The following is a 17,384-nucleotide window of genomic DNA, read 5'->3' as shown; positions in this document are numbered from 1 at the left end:
CCAGGAGCCAGGGCTGTTCACGCTGTTTATTCGCGTCTCTGGGAAGTCACGAACAGCAGGGCCTCGCACACATCAAAGCAGAAGGGGTCGCAAGGGCGCTGCAGGGCGGGCTCAGGGCTCGAGGGGCCCGGGGCGGGCTTGGGAGCAAGAGGTGGGGGCCCACGGCCTCCCCCCGGGCCACCCCAGACAGGGCCCCTCCTCCCAGCCTCCGAGGAGCACAGCTGAGCCTGGGACCGAGGCCCTGCCCAGGCTGTGGGCGGCGCCCGGGGCCTGGTGGTCCACAGCCAGCCTGCATAAGGGGGTGAGCAGGGCCATGAATGTGCCTCTGAGGACGGGTGTGGCTGTGCACAGCTGAGTGTCTGCCGCGGCCCCCAGGGAGGGGCGGGGAGGGGCGGGGGCGAGTGGGTCCCTCCCCCCCACGGCCCAGAAACTCTAAGCCCAGCACGGCCCAGGGTGGGGCCCAGGACCCTGGTCCAAGCAATGAAGGAATGACCAGCGCAGCCCCCCCGGGGTCTCCAAATTAGCACCAGGAGGGAGGGGCGGTCCCATGGGGCGGGAGCTTGCGTGGTCCCTGCCTTGTGCAGGGGCCTGCCCATCTGGAAGGCAGCCTGGGGGCTGCAGACCCTCTGGGGGGCTCCCCCATGCCCTCAGCCCCACTGTGCACTGGCCAGGCCCAGAGAGAGTGGGGGGGCCCAGCAGGCTGGGGGTGTCCACCAGGGTCCACCCTGCATTCCAAGACCCAGAGCCACCGAAGAGCCACGGCCTCACCCCAATGCCCTGGGTTGGGGGGCCAGTGCCTCTGCTGGGGAGCCCCCAGACCGCTCAGGGGTGGCAGAAAGGCACAGGTGGGGGACCCGGTGGGGAGCCACGTCTGTGAAGCCGCCAGGGCGGGCCTGTCCCGCCTCCTCCCAGGTGCAGGTGCACGGGGCAGTGGTTGGGGCGCGTGTCAGGTGTGACGGGCGGGGCCCCTGCCCCCTCCCCCGCGAGGGGCAGGGGCCGGGCGGGCCGGGCTGGTGGGGTCTGGGTGGGAGGGCGGGGGCCGGGGCCGGGGGCCGGGCCGGGCGGCTTACATGATGGAGCAGCATCTGCATCGCTGCTTCTTCATGTCGAGGTCCTGGGGGTCGCTGGCGGGGGTCTCGGGCGCCGCCTGGCTCTCCTCGCCGGGGCCGGCGGCGGCCGGCGGCTCCGCAGCGCTGCCGTTGGGCGGAGCGGGCTCAGCGGCGTCGCCGATGACCACCAGCTCGGCGGTGATGCTGTCTTGCAACCCCAGCACCTTCTTGGTCTCAGCCTCGTCCTCCACGTTCTGGTAGCCCATGAAGATCATGGTGACCGGGGGTTCCTGGCCGGGCTGGGCGCCCGGAGGGCCGGACGTGGCCTCGCCTGGCTGCGCCTGCACCCCGGTGATCTCCCGCCGGGACGGCGTGCTCTGCGCCGCCTCCTCTGTGGCCCCCCGGGTCTCTGCGGCCCCCGCCACGGACCCCGCCTCGCTCAGCGCGGCCTCGTCTGCTTTGTGGATGAGTTCGTCCACCTCGGAGGAGCTCAGTGGGTGGATCCCGTTCTCAGCGGTGCCATCCACAGCGTGGACCACTGCACAGGGGGGGGGGGGAGAGTGCGAGAGCTTGAGTGACAGCTGCTGGGGGGGGGCTGCGACCTCAGCTTGAGTGACAGCTGCTGGGGGGGGCTGCGACCTCAGCTTGAGTGACAGCTGCTGGGGGGGGCTGCGACCTCAGCTTGAGTGACAGCCACTCCCCACATTGGTGTGGCGGGGCGACAGCCGAACGCAGAGGATGGGCGGGGTGGACATGGGGGCCCCAGTGTCCCGACCCACTGCCTTGCACAGGGCCCCTGTGGACGGGCCTGTTCCTCCCCGTGCTTGTCCACGGCACAGGGAGCGAGAACAGACACTCAGAGGAGGGGCCGGCGGGGTCCCACAGCTGGCCAGGGCGTGCCATGCAGCCCTGTCCCCTCGCGGGCAACGGAGGGCAGGGGCTGCAGGGACCGGACCCCCCGGCTGCTCCCGAAGCCCCACTCATCTCGTTTTCCCCGTCTGTGCCCGAGGCTATCCGCGCGCCTCTGAGCCCTGCCTTGGCTGCACCCAGGTGAGATTTTACTGCTCTGTGTTTCACTGGGGTCAACTAGCACCTAGGCCAAGGCGTCTTTCAAATAGAGTGTTTTGAACTTTGAGGAATGGGGGCCGTGGTCGAGGATCAGGGAGGGGCTCGCCCTCCCCGCAGCCCGGGCGCCCTGATGCCCGTGACCCGTGACCCCAGCGCTCTCCCAGGTCCGCCCTCGGCCACAGCCCGCACCCTCCGGGAGAGAGAGGAGGACACGGCTCCTCGGGAGCAACGGTCAGGCTGCCTGTCCCTGGCCACTGTCAGCCCCACCCCTGGGGAGTGGCGGGCGTGCCTGGGTCACACGGAGTCAGGCAGCGTTTCCCCCTGGCCGCTGGCCCAGCTTCGGAATCCGAGCCTCAGATTGCCTTCCGTTGCTAAGCAACCACAGTCCAGTCAGGCCAGCGGGGCGGAGCGGCCAAGGGGAGGGTCCTGTCCTGGAGAGAGGGCACCGGGGGGAGCCCCCTAAAAACGTGAGGTTCGGGGAGCAAAACCCCATGGGACGACGCCACCCCCCATGGCCAGCGGAGTAAGTGACGCAGCAGGGGGTGTAGCCCGGACCCTCACCCTTCCCACGCCCAGTGTGTGCCCAGGTGTGTGCCCAGGTGAAGAGGAACAGCCCCGGCCCTGCAGCTGTGTGTGCACACACGGCCACGTCACGGGGAGCAGCCGCGAGCAGAGGCCGGGCTCTGGCACCGCCACACCCACGGAGACGCTGACACAGAGGCCACACGCGTGGGCTCCACCCACGGGAAACGTTCGGGACAGGGGCTCCACGGGGACAGCAGCGGCCGGCAGGGCTGGGGCAGGGGCAGGGCGTCCTTTGGGGTGGTGGACTGGATAGAGATGAGGAATGCTTGGGACATCGTGAACGTATCAAAGCCCAGTGGACTGTACTCTTCAAAGGAGTGCATTTCATGGGGGGGGGGGGGGGTCTGGTGCTGCGGTGTGACAGGTTAAAGCCGCCTGCAGTGGCGGCCTCCCACGTGGGCGCGGGTTCGAGTCCCGGCTGCTCCACTTCCAACCCAGCTCCCTGCTGTGGCCTGGGAAAGCAGTGGACGATGCCCAAGTCCTGGGCCCCTGCACCCATGGGGAGACCCGGATGGAGCCCCTGGCTCCTGGCTTCAGCCTGGCCCAGCCCTGGCTGCCGTGGCATCTGGGAGATGAACCAGCAGATGGAAGCTCTCTGTCTCTCTCTCTCTCTCTGATTTTCAAATAAATAAATCTTAAAATAAGGGGAAAAGAGGTTGACCCTGGGGCTTCTGCCCAAAGCCGCCCTTGTCCGCCCACGGCGTCTTCTCATGCCGGCCACCAGAGGGAGCGCTTACACCGGCTCTCAGCTGCGAAGCCGGCTCCGCCCACCTCACGCCACCCCTGCTGCGCCTCCAGACCCCCCAGCTCCTCCCCGCCCCAGCACCTCGTCCCCTGCACCCAAGCGTCGCACCCCGTGAGACCCGCTCGGGCCTCGTCTCCCACGTCTCCTGCAGCCTCCTCTCAAAAGCCGCTACATGGACGAATTCCCTGGCGCAGAGGGCAGCTCCCCGCAGACCACGGGCGGGGGCCGGGACTGGGGCTCGTACCTTTGGTCTCGTCCTCGTAGACTTTGATGCCCTGGGGGAGCGGCCCCCGAGGGGGCAGGGTGGAGCTGGACAGCACCCTGGTCTCCCCCGTCACCTTGTCCTTCTCCACCGTGATCTCAACCGAGTACATGGCTGGCACGAGAGGCACCGGGTTACGCGGCGGCCGCCCGCCCCCGTGCCCCCCGCCAGCCCGCGGCCAAGCAGGGAGCAGCCAGCAGCACAGCCAAGCAGCGGCGGGGGCCCCGCTCAGCACCGTCCAGCTCCCCAGCGCCGAGGCCAGCGAGGCCTCCCCTCCAGCTCCTCGCACGTCCCCTGTCTCCACATGGGCCCCACGGGCGCCCGGCGCAAGCCCCGAGGGCCGCAGCCGAGCTCCGACCTCCGGGCCGCCCCAGCTGCCCAGATCCGAACGGGGACAGCAGCTCCCTCCTGAGACGGACGACGGTCACTGCCCCTTGGCACCATCTCCCAAACAACAGAGACCGCATGCCGGCAGCCACCGCCCTGGTGCTGACCACAACTCCACGAGGAGGCGCGGCCGCCTGTGTCCTCTCACTGCCCCTCAGCCCCATGGTACCGGGTTCTCCCTGCCCAGCCTGGCTCCAGACTCCCCCGCACTCCTGGCTCCTACCTCCAGCAGGTGCTGAGGACACCACTGGGCGTGCAGACCTCTCCCTGGCCACCCCTCTCTGTGCCCCCCTCCGGAGCCCCACACTGACCACACCAAGATCCCACTCCAGGTCTGCTCCTCCACCTTCCCACCCCAGCCACTGGCCACCTGGCCACATCACACCATCTGCAGACCCGGTGGGCTCTCCCTTCTGAGCCCAGGGAACTGCTCCAGTTCAGCCGGCAGAGGGTGCCCGTGGGCACCGACTCTGGCGATCCCAGTTCTGATCGCAGCTGGCAGAGGGCGCCTGCGGGCACAGAATCTGGTGGTCCCAGTTCTGATCGCAGCCGGCAGAGGGCGCCCGCGGGCACAGACTCTGGCGGCCCCAGTTCTGATAGCAGCCAGCGGAGGGCGCCCGTGAGCACAGACTCTGGTGGTCCCAGTTCTGATCCCAGCTGGCAGAGGGCGCCCGTGGGCACCAACTCTGGCGATCCCAGTTCTGATCGCAGCCTGCAGAAGGTGCCTGTGGGCACGGAATCCGGTGGTCCCATTTCTGATCCCAGCCGCCAGAGGGCGCCTGTGGGCACCAACTCTGGTGGTCCATTCTGATCGCAGCCGCCAGAGGGCGCCCGCGGGCACAGAATCCGGGTCCAATTTCTGATCCCAGCCGCCAGAGGGCGCCCGGGGGCACGACTATGGCGGCCCCAGCTCTGATCGCAGCCAGCAGAGGGCGCCCGCGGGCACTGATTCTGGTGGTCCCAGTTCTGATCGCAGCCAGCAGAGGGCGCCCGCGGGCACGACTCTGGCGGCCCCATCTGGCCGCCGCTGGCCCTGGCTTGCGCCTCCGGCCCACCCTGCACCAGCCCAGGACCCCCGGCTGTTCCTCCCACACTGCCCGGCTCCAGCGCCAGCCACGCCCTGGCTGTAGCGCCTGCAGGCTGGCGCCCGGCGCCACCCCCAGAACAGCAGCTCCCGGGGCTGCGACCCCCGCACCTGCAGCTGGTGGGCGCTCGCAAGCACGTGACGGGTGAGTGAGTGGATGGATGACAGCCCGACGCCCCTCCACAGAGCCTGATGGGACAGCTGGGCGCCTGGCCTGAGCGGGTCTCACTCCAAGCAGTGCGGCCCGCCCCCACGTACGCACGCACGCACGCCCACGACCCTCGCAGGGCCCCGGCAGCCTTGTGCACCCCCGTCTAGAGGCTGGGAGCAGCGGGACCCCTGTGGCCAGGCGCGGGAGTGGCGGGGAAGAAGGTGGAAGCCATGTGAGGTCACAGCCGCTGCCCAGCCCCGTCCCGTGGCCCCCAGGACCAAGACACAGCCCTGGGCTGTGGGCGGCGGGACACGTGGGTGGGACTGGGGCCGACTCACCTGCCTTCATCATGGTGGAGCCATCGGCCGTCCTCACCGGCGTGCAGGAGAGGCGCTGCTCTGCTGGGGGCGGTGAGGTCAGAGGTCACTCAGAACAGGGGACCCCGGAGTGCCCTTCCTTGCCCCCACAGACACTGGAACCCCCTGGGGACACTCGGACCCCCCATGGACACTCGGACCCCCCAGGGGCACTCGGACCCCCCAGGGGCACTCGGGGCCCCCATGGACATTCAGACCCCCCAGGGGCACTCAGATGCCCCCACAGACACTCAGATCCCCCAGGGACACTTGGGCCCCTGCCCAGGGACACTCAGACCCCCCCGGGACACTCAGATCCCCCATGGACACTCAGACCCCCCGTGGACACTCAGACCCCCCAGGGGCCCCCGGGGCCCCCATGGACATTCAGACCCCCCAGGGGCACTCGGGGCCCCACCCGGGGTACTCAGACCCCCCAGGGACAGGGCACTCGGGCCCCCCACGCCCGCTGACCCCCTCAGCAGAGCCCCGGCCCCTGCCTCTCATTTCCCAGCACAATTTTCTCCAAATCCCTGCGAGCCTGCGTGGATTTTTTTAATTATTACTGTTTAATTCCGCGGTAGGCAAGACGAGGAGACGCTCCCCTTGGGAAGAGTTAGCGCCGCGAATCAGGCCAGGGCTCGGCCGCTCAGGGCGAGGGCGCCCCCACGCCTGCCACGCCAGGCCCGGCAGGGCCCCCCTCTGACAAATTGAGCTCCCACGGGGGGCTCACTCCCCGCACGCCCCCAACGGCCGGGCTGGGAGCCGGAGTCGGGATTCGCACCCAGGGCCGGACGTGGGAAGCGGGGGGGTCCCACCCAGGCGCTAAGGCAGACGCCGGCCGAGGCTTATTTATCCTCCCCACTTCCCACCTGGTCTCCCCACTTCCCACCTGGTCGCCAGGGCCGGGCGTCCGAGCTGAGCACACTGTCCCCCCAGCTCCCCCCAGCTCCATCTCGCCTGGGGCCCCCCCATTTAGGCCCACTCCTCTGTTCTCCGCGGGAAACGCAACTTCTCCTCCCCACAGACCCGGCTCGAAGGCCTTTGTCTGCCTCATCTCAGAGACGCGGCACCCACGGACAGGTGCACACGCGTGGACAGGCCGAGCGCTAGCCAGCCTCCTTGGAAATGAGGGGCCCCGCCATCCCCTCTCTGGCCACCAGAGGGCGCCAGGGCCCCACCGGCCCTTCCCGAAGCCCTACCTTTGGGCGTGCCCAGCGGGGTCTGCAAGAGAGAAGAGGGAGAGGTGAGAGGCTGCCGGGTCCGGCATGTCCCTCCCCCTCCCCATGGGGGTCCGGGTGACCCGGAGTCCAGCCCGGCGCGCCCGGCTGTGCGTGCGCCGTCTCCCCCATGGGCCCGCACCCGCCTTTCCTGGAAGCCCCATACCTGCCGTGAATTCAACACCACCTCCGCCTCGGGCGGCTCCTTAGCCGGGCTGGGGGCCGGGGCCCGGGCGGGGCTGGGGGCTGCTGAGCTCTCCCTGGGGGGGCCGGGGGCTGCGTCTCCATTCTCCAGCGCCTCGATCTCCTTCTCCAGCCTGGGGAGGGGCAGGCGTGAGGCCCCCGGGCCTCGGGGGGGGCCCTCTGCTGGGTGCCGGCCCCCACACCCTGGGGAGGCTGAGGCCCGCTCCCGCGTCCACCCGGGGTTCCTGGCACAGCCGCCTGCCCCCGCCCGCTCCCTTTGACCGGAAATGTGATCTCCCCAGGAAGCTGGGAAAGTGGGCCTGGGGGCAGGAGAGGCAGGAAAGGCCCCGCCCGAGGTGTCCTCGCAGGCTGCCCGCTGGGCTGGACGCAGCTGGGCCTGCCATCCGGGAAAGCCCAGGGGGCGCCCCCCTCCCTGTGAAGCCCAGTGCGCCAGGCCTGGGCGGGCGTGGTCCCCCTCGGGGCCCTCCCCTGACCAGCGCAGGCCGCGGCCCCTCCCCGCCCCCGGCTGCAGTGGCCCCAGCGTGGGGGGGCTGCCCACAGGGCTCCCGGTGCTCCGTGGGAAGGCTCCTCCCGCGACGCCGCCCTGGGGCCCGGGCCCTCCCACCTGCAGATGGACACCTCCAGCCGCTGCGCCTTGTGCTGGTCCGCCTCCATCTGCCTCCGCATGTCCTCATCCCCGGCCGAGGCCGAGGGTGGCGTCCCCTCCAGCAACCAGCGCTCCCGCAGCGCCTTGGACTGGGGGAGAGGCGCCGGTCAGTGCGGCCCAGGGGTCAAGGTCGGGGTCGCGGCCGCGGTCGCCCCTGCCCCGCCCACACCTTCAGGTGCTGCAGCTGCCGGCGGTCCTCCTCCAGCTGCCGGCGCCGGGCCTCGATCTCCTCCTGCCGCTTCCGCTTCTCCTGCCGGGTGGGCGGCACAGCCGGGTCAGCGCCGGGAGACCCGGCCTTCGGGCCCTGGAACCCACGCGGCCAGGGGCCCCTCCAGACACACTCAGCCAGAAAAAGCGGAGGGCCCCAGAGACGGGCATCAGCGACCTCGGAGCCGCCGCCTGCCTGGGGTTCTCCAGCGACGGGCCGGGGAGGTGCGGAGGGGTCTCTGCTGGCCCCCACCCCCACTGTCCCTGGACCGGAGGGCGGGACTCACCGCGATGGCCTGCAGCCTCTCGTGCTGGGACGTGGTGCCTGCCACCAGGACCCTGGGAACAAGATGAGGCCGGCTGGGCGCCCCCACCCCGCTTCCTGGGGGGCGCGGCCCCTGTGCCCTGAGTGCCCCCACCCCGGCCGTCCTCCTCCCCAGGAGCTCAGCAGGGAGGAAGCGCTGACCCCTGACCTCCCCGCCCAGCCCCACTGAGCCCAGGAGCAACCCCACGTCCCACCCCCTGGCCTCCCCCAGGGAGGCAGAGCCCAACGCTGTGGAGCCAGGGTCCCGGGGGGCCCCCAGTGTCGCCCCCAGGAATGCACACAGCAGGCGGCCAGGCACACCTGAAGGGCAGGGGAGGGGACAGCAGGAGGTCCCTGACACACAGCCCCGCCCAGTCTGCTCCCCACACGGCGCTGGCCCGGGATGCACCGCTCTGCTGGGGAGCAGGTGCAGAGCCCTCCCACCCCCCACGTCCTCTCCCACCTCGGGGCAGAGGGGGCCGCAGGCACTCACCCTCCCCAGGGAGCAGGGCGGCACTGTGTGGGCAGCAAGGTCGGCACGGGGTGGGGGAGCAGGCCCTGGTTGGGCGGGGCTAGGTCTGGGGGACAACGGCTGGCGGCAGGGACACGGATGGGGGGTCCTGAGCTCCAGGGGGCTCCTCCCAGCGTCTGACCAAACTCCAGGGCGGGGGGGGGCACTCTGGGCAGCACAGCAGGGGACCCCGCCCCTCCCCCTGCCCTGCATCTTCTATTTTTTTTTTTATTTTTATTTTTTGACAGGCAGAGTGGACAGTGAGAGAGAGAGACAGAGAGAAAGGTCTTCCTTTTGCCGTTGGTTCACCCTCCAATGGCCGCCGCGGCTGGCGTGCTGATCCGATGGCAGGAGCCAGGTGCTCCTCCTGGTCTCCCATGGGGTGCAGGGCCCAAGCACTTGGGCCATCCTCCACTGCACTCCCGGGCCACAGCAGAGAGCTGGCCTGGAAGAGGGGCAACCAGGACAGAATCCAGCGCCCCGACCGGGACTAGGTCCCGGTGTGCCAGCGCCGCAGGCGGAGGATTAGCCTAGTGAGCTGCGGCGCCGGCCCCCCTGCATCTTCTTGGGACTGGAATCACGCCCAGCGCCCCATTCTCACACCAGGGCCTTGGGGTCCCCTCACACACAGGGTGGACCGAGACCTCCCCTCGCTGCCCACAGAGGTTTGGGGGTACTGGGGCCCAGAGCCTCACCACGCCAGCTCTGCCTCCCCCGTGGGGTTTGGGTTCCAGTCTCGCCAAGGTTCCTGAGGCCACTCAGTGCAGCCCCTCCTGGCTCCTGCCTTCTTGGGGACCCCCAGCCCCCCAGTGCCCCCAGGAGCTCAGTCTGCCCCCAGTGCAGCTCCCAGGGCCAGGAGGCAGCGTGCTGGCCGGAGACCCCTCCTCGGCCTGGTCAGCTGGGTCCTGACCTCAGGCCCCGCCCTCCTGCCCAGGCCCAGGTCTCCACCCCCCTCAGGGTTAGGGGTGGGCACAACCACACAGACCCCCCCCACGACGCCCACATCCTCCATCTCCGCGCCCGAAATCCCATCTCTGAATCCCAGCGCCGCTCCCTGTCCGGCTCCGGTGCCTGGGCCCCAGCGCCCCCGAGGGAGCCCCGGCCAGAGCTCCTGGCTCCAGGGTCCGCTGGCCCAGCCCCTGCTGTCGTGGGCATCTGGGGAGTGAGCCGGCGATGGGAGAGTCTCCCTGTTGGTCTCCGTCTCTCAGAAATACATACAAACTTCTTAAGATGCATTTACTTGAGGGGCTGGCGCTGTGGCGCAGTGGGTTAACGCCCTGGCCTGAAGCATCCCATGTGGGCGCCGGTTTGAGACCCGGCTGCTCCGCTTCCGATCCGGCTCTCTGCTGTGGCCTGGGAGAGCAGTGGACGATGGCCCCAGTCCTTGGGCCCTGCACCCGCGTGGGAGACCCGGATGGAGCTCCTGGCTCCTGGCTTCGGATCGGCTCAGCTCCGGCCGTTGTGGCCATCTGTGGAGTGACCCAGCGGATGGAAGACCTCTCTCTCTCTCTCTCTCTGCCTCTCTGTAACTCTGCCTTTAAAATAAATGATAAATCTTTTTTTAAAAAAGATTTATTTAATATAAAGTCCGAGAGGGGGGGTGTCTTCTATCTGTGCTTCACTCCCCAGATGGCCACAGCAGCCAGGGCTGGGCCAGGCTGTGGCCAGGAGCCAGCAGCTTCTCCTGGGACTCCCACGCAGGTGCAGGGGCCCAGGCACTTGGGCCGTCTTCCTCTGCCTTCCCAAGGGCACTAGCAGGGAGCTGGACGGGAAGTGGAGCAGCCAGGACTTGAACCCCCACCCATTTGTGATGTCAGCGCTGCAGGCAGAGGTTTTACCTGCTTCGCCACAGCGCTGCCCCAACAACAAACTTAAGTAGTGCAGCCGCTTAAAAAGACACAAATACAAAAATAAAACTTCCCTGGCTTGGCGCCCCCTCCCCAACAGAGACCGCTGAGGTGGGCAGGGCCCGGCCCAGCCACTGTGGCCGGGGTCCAGACAGGGCAGCGCCCGGCGGCAGGGTCAGCCTGGAACCGCCGCGCCCCGTCCTCTTGCAGCTCCGGGGTCCCCAGGCCACACTGGGCAGCGCCAGGGCTCTGTCCCCTCCCCGGCGGACAGTGGCAATTCGGGCGCGCACAGGAACGGCTGTGCGGCCGGCCCGCCAGGCTGGAGACAAGGCCCGCAGTGTCCTGATTGGGCCCGGACAGGGAAGGTCAGGCGGGACAGTGTCCATCCCTCCCCGAGGCGGCCTCCGAGGAGGCGCGCGCCCCCGCCCCACGCACCCGCCCAGGCCTGGGGGCGCCGCCGCTGCCGCGCGAGTGACGGATGGCGGCCCGCGGGAGGCGGTCGCCCTGGCAACCGCGCAGTCCCCATGGCAACCGGGAGGCCTGGCGCGGGGGTGGGGCCCGCAGCAAGCACCGCCCGCCCCCACCCGCCCCGCCTCGGCCGGAGCACGCGTGCTCGCGTGCTCGGAGCTGCCAGCCCGGAGGGTCGGGACCGCCCGGGCGCCGGAGCGAGCGCGCCTGGAGAAAGACGAAAAATGCAGAACTTACGGTGCGCCCGCCACACCTGCCTCCGCGGGGTCTCCCCCAGCACGACCCGGGGCACCCAGCAGGGCAGGGGGCCATGGGCAGGGGGCTGGGGGCGTTACGCCTCCCTTGGCCTCGCAGGCCACTCAGCGGGCGGGGCGGGGGTCGCACTGGCAGCTGGCAGAGAACATTCCAGCTGCGGGCTGAAAGCAAACAGCTGACGCTGACCGCGGCCCTGGCCGTGGGCTGCGGAAGTCACGCGGGGGCTGGCAGCCCAGCAACTCCGCCCCCACCGGGGGCGCCTCCACCCACCGGGTCCCTGCTCGGAGCCCCCCCCACCCCGCATCGGCCCCGCAGGACCAGCACCCACACAGGTGGAGGTGGGCACTTGGGGCCACCAGGAATTCCAGAAGGTTCCAGGCAGACAAGCCTCACCCCCTTGGCCTGGAGGCCAGGGCAGGCCAGGGGCCCCAGGGAGCAAACCTGTTGCCTATTAACCTGTGGAGGGGGAGGGGGAGTGGACCCTGCCCTGGCCCCTCAGGCGGGAGGGCAGTGGGGCCTGCAGGAGGCCACCCCAGCCCTGGTGCTCTCCACGGGACCTCCTCCGGCCCCTCCCGGTCCCACGCACCCACCCTCACCACCCGACACCCCCACTGTTTCCAGCCTCCCTGCTTGTCTGTGGCTTTGGTGCACACCAGGTGCTCCGTAAGCACCCGTGAAGCCCCAGCGGGTGCCTCCGCCCAGCGGGCGTGCTGAGACCTCCCCGCGTCCGTGGCGAGGGTCGTGGGAGCGGGCCCCCAGGCCACACGCGTGGCTGCCGTCACACAAGCTGTGGACCTGGGAGCCTGTCAGTTCTGGATCACAGGTGCCCGAGCTGTGTGTGTCTGGACAAACGGGCTAATGAACGAACATCCTAGTTTTCGGCTGATTTCTAAGCTCGAAGCTCCAGAATCCTTCCACACCAAACGTCACGAATCCTGGGCAGACAGCAGCGCTGTTCACGCCGCCCACTGCCTCCCCTCCTCACCGCGCCCACGCTGCTTCTGTCACAGCCTCGCCGGCTCCCTCCCGGTCACCTGCAGCAGGGCCTGGGCCCCTCCCACTCACGAGGGAAGCGCCAGCCCCCGGGTGTGCCCACGACTAAAACAGCCTGCGAGGGGCCAGCGCCGTGGCGCAGCGGGTGCAGCTGCCATCTGCGGCAGCAGCATCCCCTGTGGGCGCCGGTTCAAGTCCCGGCTGCTCCACTTCCAACCCAGCTCCCCGCTAATGCACCTGGTAAGGCAGTGGAAGATGGCTCGAGTCCTTCTTGGGCCCCTGCACCCACGTGGGAGGCCCAGAAGAAGCTCCTGGCTCCTGGCTTTGGTCTGGCCCAGCTCTGGCCATTGTGGCCATCTGGGGAGTGAACCAGCGGATGGAAAAATCTCTCCTTCTCCTTGTAACTCTACCTCTCAAATAAATAAATAGATAAAGTCTTTAAAAAATAAAAGTGGGTCGACCACGCTGGCCTGGGCAGGAGTCAGGCACGCCTCCCGGCCGTCTCACTCCCACGGTGGCTGTGTCTACCCCGCCCTGCACCCAGGGCTCAGGCCAGCTCTCTGACCACCGCCAGGCCCTGGGTCCTCCCTGTCTCTGAGACCGCCCTGAGCTGCCCCGGATGCCCCGTCCAGGTAGAGCCCAGACTGATTCCCCTGCCTGGCCCCTCTGCTGCCAGAGCCTTTGTCTGGGGCAGGGTCCGTCCTGGGACACCCAGGCCCCAGAGCGTAAGCCAGAGGCTCCTCCTGCAGCACCTCCCACCCCGAGCATGTGCCCTCTGCCTGCCTGGGCACACCCTGACACACGCTTCTCAGAACAGGCCCACGATGGAGCAACTAGGAGACTTCCCCACAGCTCGAAGACCCTCCCCGGGAACCTGCCAGGCTGCGGACACACCTGGCTGGGGTGGGGCTCGTCTGTTAAGCACCTGCCCCTCCCCAGGAAGGGGCTGTCCTGTCCCCACTGGCCGGACGTGGAGAAAAGCAAGGATCACAGGAGAGATGTGCCCAGGGTCTCCGAAGGTCAGGGCTCCCCTCCTAGCCTCACCCTACCCACAGCAGCAGGCAAAGCCTCTGGGCAGGGCCAGGAGACAACCACGCTGCAAAGCTGATGCTGGGACCCTCGGACCACAGCCTCAGGACACAGGACCCCCAGGGCAGCCCACGCGCTGAGCCGAGCGGCCTCCACCAGCGAGCTGGGCCCCTGCCCACTCCTTGCCCCCATCTCCCCCCATCAGAGTGTTACTGTGGGGGTCAGAGGGCACCCGGGACAGCGCTGGGGAGGCAGTGGTGCTGGCCGATCACACTCCCCTGCCCCGGGGCCACAGTGGCCCCAGTGTCAGCGGGCGGCACCTTGCATTGTAGCAGGACACGTTAGGTTGTTACCAAGACTAAGAAAGCCAGAAGCGGCTGCCGCAGGATCATGGAGGCAGAACAGGGAAAAGCCCGAGGCCCACTCCAGTTGCCAGGGGACCCTGCCGGCTCTGCCTCTCGTCGGGGGTGAGCAGGTGCACCAGGACGGCCCCCAGAGGCCGCGGTGCAGGCGCAGGCACAGGCGCAGGCTGGTGCGCACCTCCCTCCTCCCTCCCGGTTCCAGCCTTGCTGCTCCTGGCCTGGCCGGAGCCCTGAGCTGGCCTGCTGGACCCTGCCCCAGAGCGCAGGTCTTCAACTTCCCAGGAAGCCTCTCCCCCAGCCACCCCACCCAGAAGCCACTGTGCTTCCCATCAGACCCTTGAATCCACCGAAGAGAAGCCTCAAGTTAACGCCTGTCAATTTTCTCCCAATTGCAAACTTCCCCGCAGGGCACCGTGCACTCTGACAGCTCCTGGCGATTTGCACGAGGAATCCCCAGGGGCCGTTAGAGGGGAAGGGGCTGCCGCCCCCAGCCTGAAGCCTGCACAGCCCCTCACCGAGGGAGGACCCGCCCAGGAACCGGGCAGCAGCCAGGAAAGCCAAGTGTCCGCCTGCACCCAAAGCAAGGGCACCCATGGGAGCCCCAGCTGCCCCACGGGAGCCCTGCCCCTGTGACCACGGCGCCCTGGGCAGCAGCTGTCCTCTGGGCCAGAGGACAAGGTGGCAGGAAGGAGACAGCACAGCCCGGCCAGAAGCTCCCCTGAGCAGCCCCCTCCTCAGGGCCACACCTGGCCCAGGCCCCCCTGGGGGGGGGCCACAGGAGAGGACTCATGGGGTGGGGGACCTGGCACAGGCAAGTCTGGGCTGTGGCTCCCCGAGCCCCTGGCTGGGCTCCCGGGGCGGGGTGGAGAGCCGGCCAGGCCTTTGTCTGCGTTCCCAAAGGCAGAGGATGCGGGTGTCTGGTTTTCCCAGCGAGCGAGGCAGGCGGCCCCCACCCAGCCGAGGGTGTGGCGGTCACGGGTGAATCCCTGGGGGAAGCTGCGGGCCAGGGCACACACCCAGTGGGGAGGGCAGGGGGAGCCGGCAGGACTGGCTGCACCTCCACTGCGGGCAGGGCCAGGGGCCCTCAGCGGGGCGGCTGCTGGCCCTACCACGAGCGGGGCAGGCGGCTGACCCCAGGCGCCTCCTGACCCCTGGCCATGCAAACACAGCCCCAGGGCCTCCGACGCCCACCTGTGGGAGTGAGGGGCATGCGAGGAGAGGACCAAATGCCGGGAAAGACCACGCGCACTCCTTTGGCACCTGCTGTGTACAAGACCGGTGCACAGATTCCACACAGACAGACCCGCGCCCACCGCTGGGCAGGAGAGGGAGCAGGGTCCCAGCCGGGACAGCTTTGGCGCCCCAACGCGCAGACCCTGTCCCCGGCGGGGCCCAGACGCACCTCCGCCAATGGAGAAGATCTGGCGCCCCCTCCTCACCCTCCGGAGACCTCTCACCCCCGCCGCAGCTGGGGCTGGCCGCCCCCCCTGGGCCCCAGCACCGGGCTCTGGACACCTCTGGACACCTGGGTGGCCCTGGAGGGGCAGCGCAGGGCGGAGGGAGGCCTGTCCCTGGCGCACGTCCGGGTGTGGCGGGGGAGGGGCGGGAGAGCCCCAGACCAGACCAGCGCAATTTGGGGAGGGGTCCTTCGGACTCCCAGGGACCACCCACAGGCGGCACGGGGCCGCGGCTCCGGCTCCGCAGGTAGCGCGGGCCTCCAGCTCCCCAGCGCCCGGCGACAGCCCCCATCCGCCCCAGCATCGCCGGGGCCGGGGAAGAGCAGTCTCCCGGCGCGCGCGGCGCGGCCCGGCCCGGCCCGATTCCTCCCCAGCGGCCCTGGGAGCCGGCGCCGCTCTCCGCCCCCTCCCGCCGGGGCTCGGACGCCCTCCCTGGGCGCCCGGGCCGCCCGTGGCCCCGGCTTCCCCGGCCCCGGCCGCGCGCGCCTACTCACTCCATGTCCCCGCCGAGGTCCGGGTGGGTCCTGGAGGCCGGGCGGGGGCGGGCGCCGGGCGGGCGCGCGGGCGGGGGGCGGCGGCGGGCGCGGCCCGCGGGCTAGGGCCTGACGGCCGGGGCTGCGCGGCGCGGGGGCGGCGGCACCGACTCGGGCATCGCCCCGCGCGCGGCTGTTTATTGTCCGGGCGGCGGCAGGCGCGGAGGGTGGGCTCGGCGCGCGCGTCGCCGCTGCGGTCCCCTCCCCTCCCCTCCCCTCCCCTCCCCGCCTCCCTGCGCCGCGAGGCTGTGCTGCGCCTCCTGCCGGCCGCCTGCGCTTCGGCGCGGCCTCCACCAGCGCGCACCCGCCCCGCAGCGCCGCCGGCCCCGCAGCGCCTCCATCAGTGCCTACCTCCACCCCGCGGCGCCTCCGGCCCCGCGCCCCGGCCCCGCCCCTCAGCCCCCCCAGCACCGCGCGCCCGCAAGAGGCGACCGGGTCAGAGCAGCGGGCGCCAAGGCACCCCGAGATAGCCCGGGCCTCGGGCGCTGGCCTGCGAACAGGCTGTGACCAAAGTCCCGTCCCTGCCCGGGAGCAGCCTGAGCGGGGCCTCCCCTGCGCGCCAGGCGCGGACGGGGTCTTGCGAAGAGGGTGAGGGGTCACCCCGAGGAGCTGCCCCCACATCCGGAAGAGGTCTGGGAGTAGCCACTTGTGCGGCCAGGTGGAGGGTCCCCGCAGGTGCAGGGCCGGGAGGCGGGGCTGAGCTGGGGGCCGGCCCGGGGATTGGACCTGGGCTGCTCCCGGGGTGCTCCCGCTGGTGCGGGCCTGAGCAAGGGGTGGAGGGCGCGGGTCCCCTCTTCCCATATCTACTGAACACGCTGGGGACTGGGGTGGCAAAGAGATAACATTTAAGATTTACTAATTTGAAAGGCAAAGAGAGAGACCAGTCTTCCATCTGCTGGTTTACTCCTCAAATGCCCACCACAGCCAGGGCTGGGCCAGGCTGAAGGCAGGAGCCGGGAGCTCCATCCGGGTCTCCCACGCGCGTGCAGGGGCCAAGCACTTAGGGAAGTGGAGCAGCCAGGACTTGAACCCGTTCACATAAGGGGTGCCAGCGCCGCAGCTGGTGGCTTTACCTGCTCTGCCACGGCGCCGACCCCTCTTCATAAGAAATTTGCTATTAGAGGGGTCAGTGTGGTGTCCCGGGGGTCTAGTCCCTAACCCTGGACCCCAGGCTGGGTTCAGGTCCAACCCCTGGGTTCAGGTCCCCGTGTCCCTCGGCTAGGCGACGCCCCCTCCTCGGCGAGGGTCGATGGTACGCATTGCCGGCAGTGGTGTCCAGGCAGCCCCTGTCCCTGGACTTGGCAGTAAAAGTGGACTTACAGAGGCGGGGGGGGGGGGGGGGGCGGAGTCTGCCGTGGGCGGCTCCTGATCTGCCGGCTGGCTGCCTGCAGCCCAGCCAGTGTGGGGTGGAACCCGCAGCAGCAGGCCAGGCCGTGGGTCCCGTTCCCAAGCTCAGCGGCTCAGGGCTGGGGAGTGGTGGTGCCCTTTGTCCAAAAGCAGGAGAAGCGGGGGAGCACGGGGGGCAAAGCTTTGTCCTGGCCCCAGCCCCAAATGTCCCCTCGCTCAGCATCTGGTGGGCACTGAGGTAGGAGCAACACCACAGGTGCAGCTCTAAATGACATCACCTGGCCACAGGGGGCTGTGGGGGCAGGGCAGGTGGA

General features: G+C 69.7%; 1 protein-coding gene across 4 annotated transcripts; it reads right to left on the bottom strand.

Annotated features, from left to right (window-relative positions):
- Positions 1–11: 11 nt before the first annotated feature.
- PALM (paralemmin) lies at positions 12–15,923 on the bottom strand. Of its 4 annotated transcripts, none has more exons than XM_051842297.3 (9): positions 15,685–15,921; positions 8,252–8,303; positions 7,927–8,007; positions 7,716–7,846; positions 7,074–7,224; positions 6,890–6,911; positions 5,670–5,732; positions 3,692–3,823; positions 12–1,587 (listed from the first exon to the last, which is right to left on the bottom strand). In XM_051842297.3, the coding sequence occupies exons 1-9, from the start codon at positions 15,687–15,689 to the stop codon at positions 1,067–1,069; spliced, it is 1,158 nt and encodes a 385-aa protein (XP_051698257.1). In that variant the 5' UTR covers positions 15,690–15,921; the 3' UTR covers positions 12–1,066. The 4 variants fall into 4 exon arrangements, with proteins under 4 accessions (XP_051698257.1, XP_051698258.1, XP_051698259.1 ...); XM_051842298.2 differs by having other exon boundaries at positions 5,670–5,729; positions 15,685–15,920; XM_051842299.3 differs by lacking the exon at positions 3,692–3,823 and having other exon boundaries at positions 15,685–15,923.
- Between the last annotated feature and the right edge of the window lie 1,461 nt (positions 15,924–17,384).

This window comes from Oryctolagus cuniculus, chromosome 16, assembly GCF_051225735.1.
Source record: "Oryctolagus cuniculus isolate XC-2025 breed Fujian yellow rabbit chromosome 16, ASM5122573v1, whole genome shotgun sequence".
NCBI classification, from domain to species: domain Eukaryota; kingdom Metazoa; phylum Chordata; class Mammalia; order Lagomorpha; family Leporidae; genus Oryctolagus; species Oryctolagus cuniculus.
The sequence above is the reverse complement of the archived record's forward strand: the minus strand, read 5'-3'. Positions and strand labels throughout refer to the sequence as shown.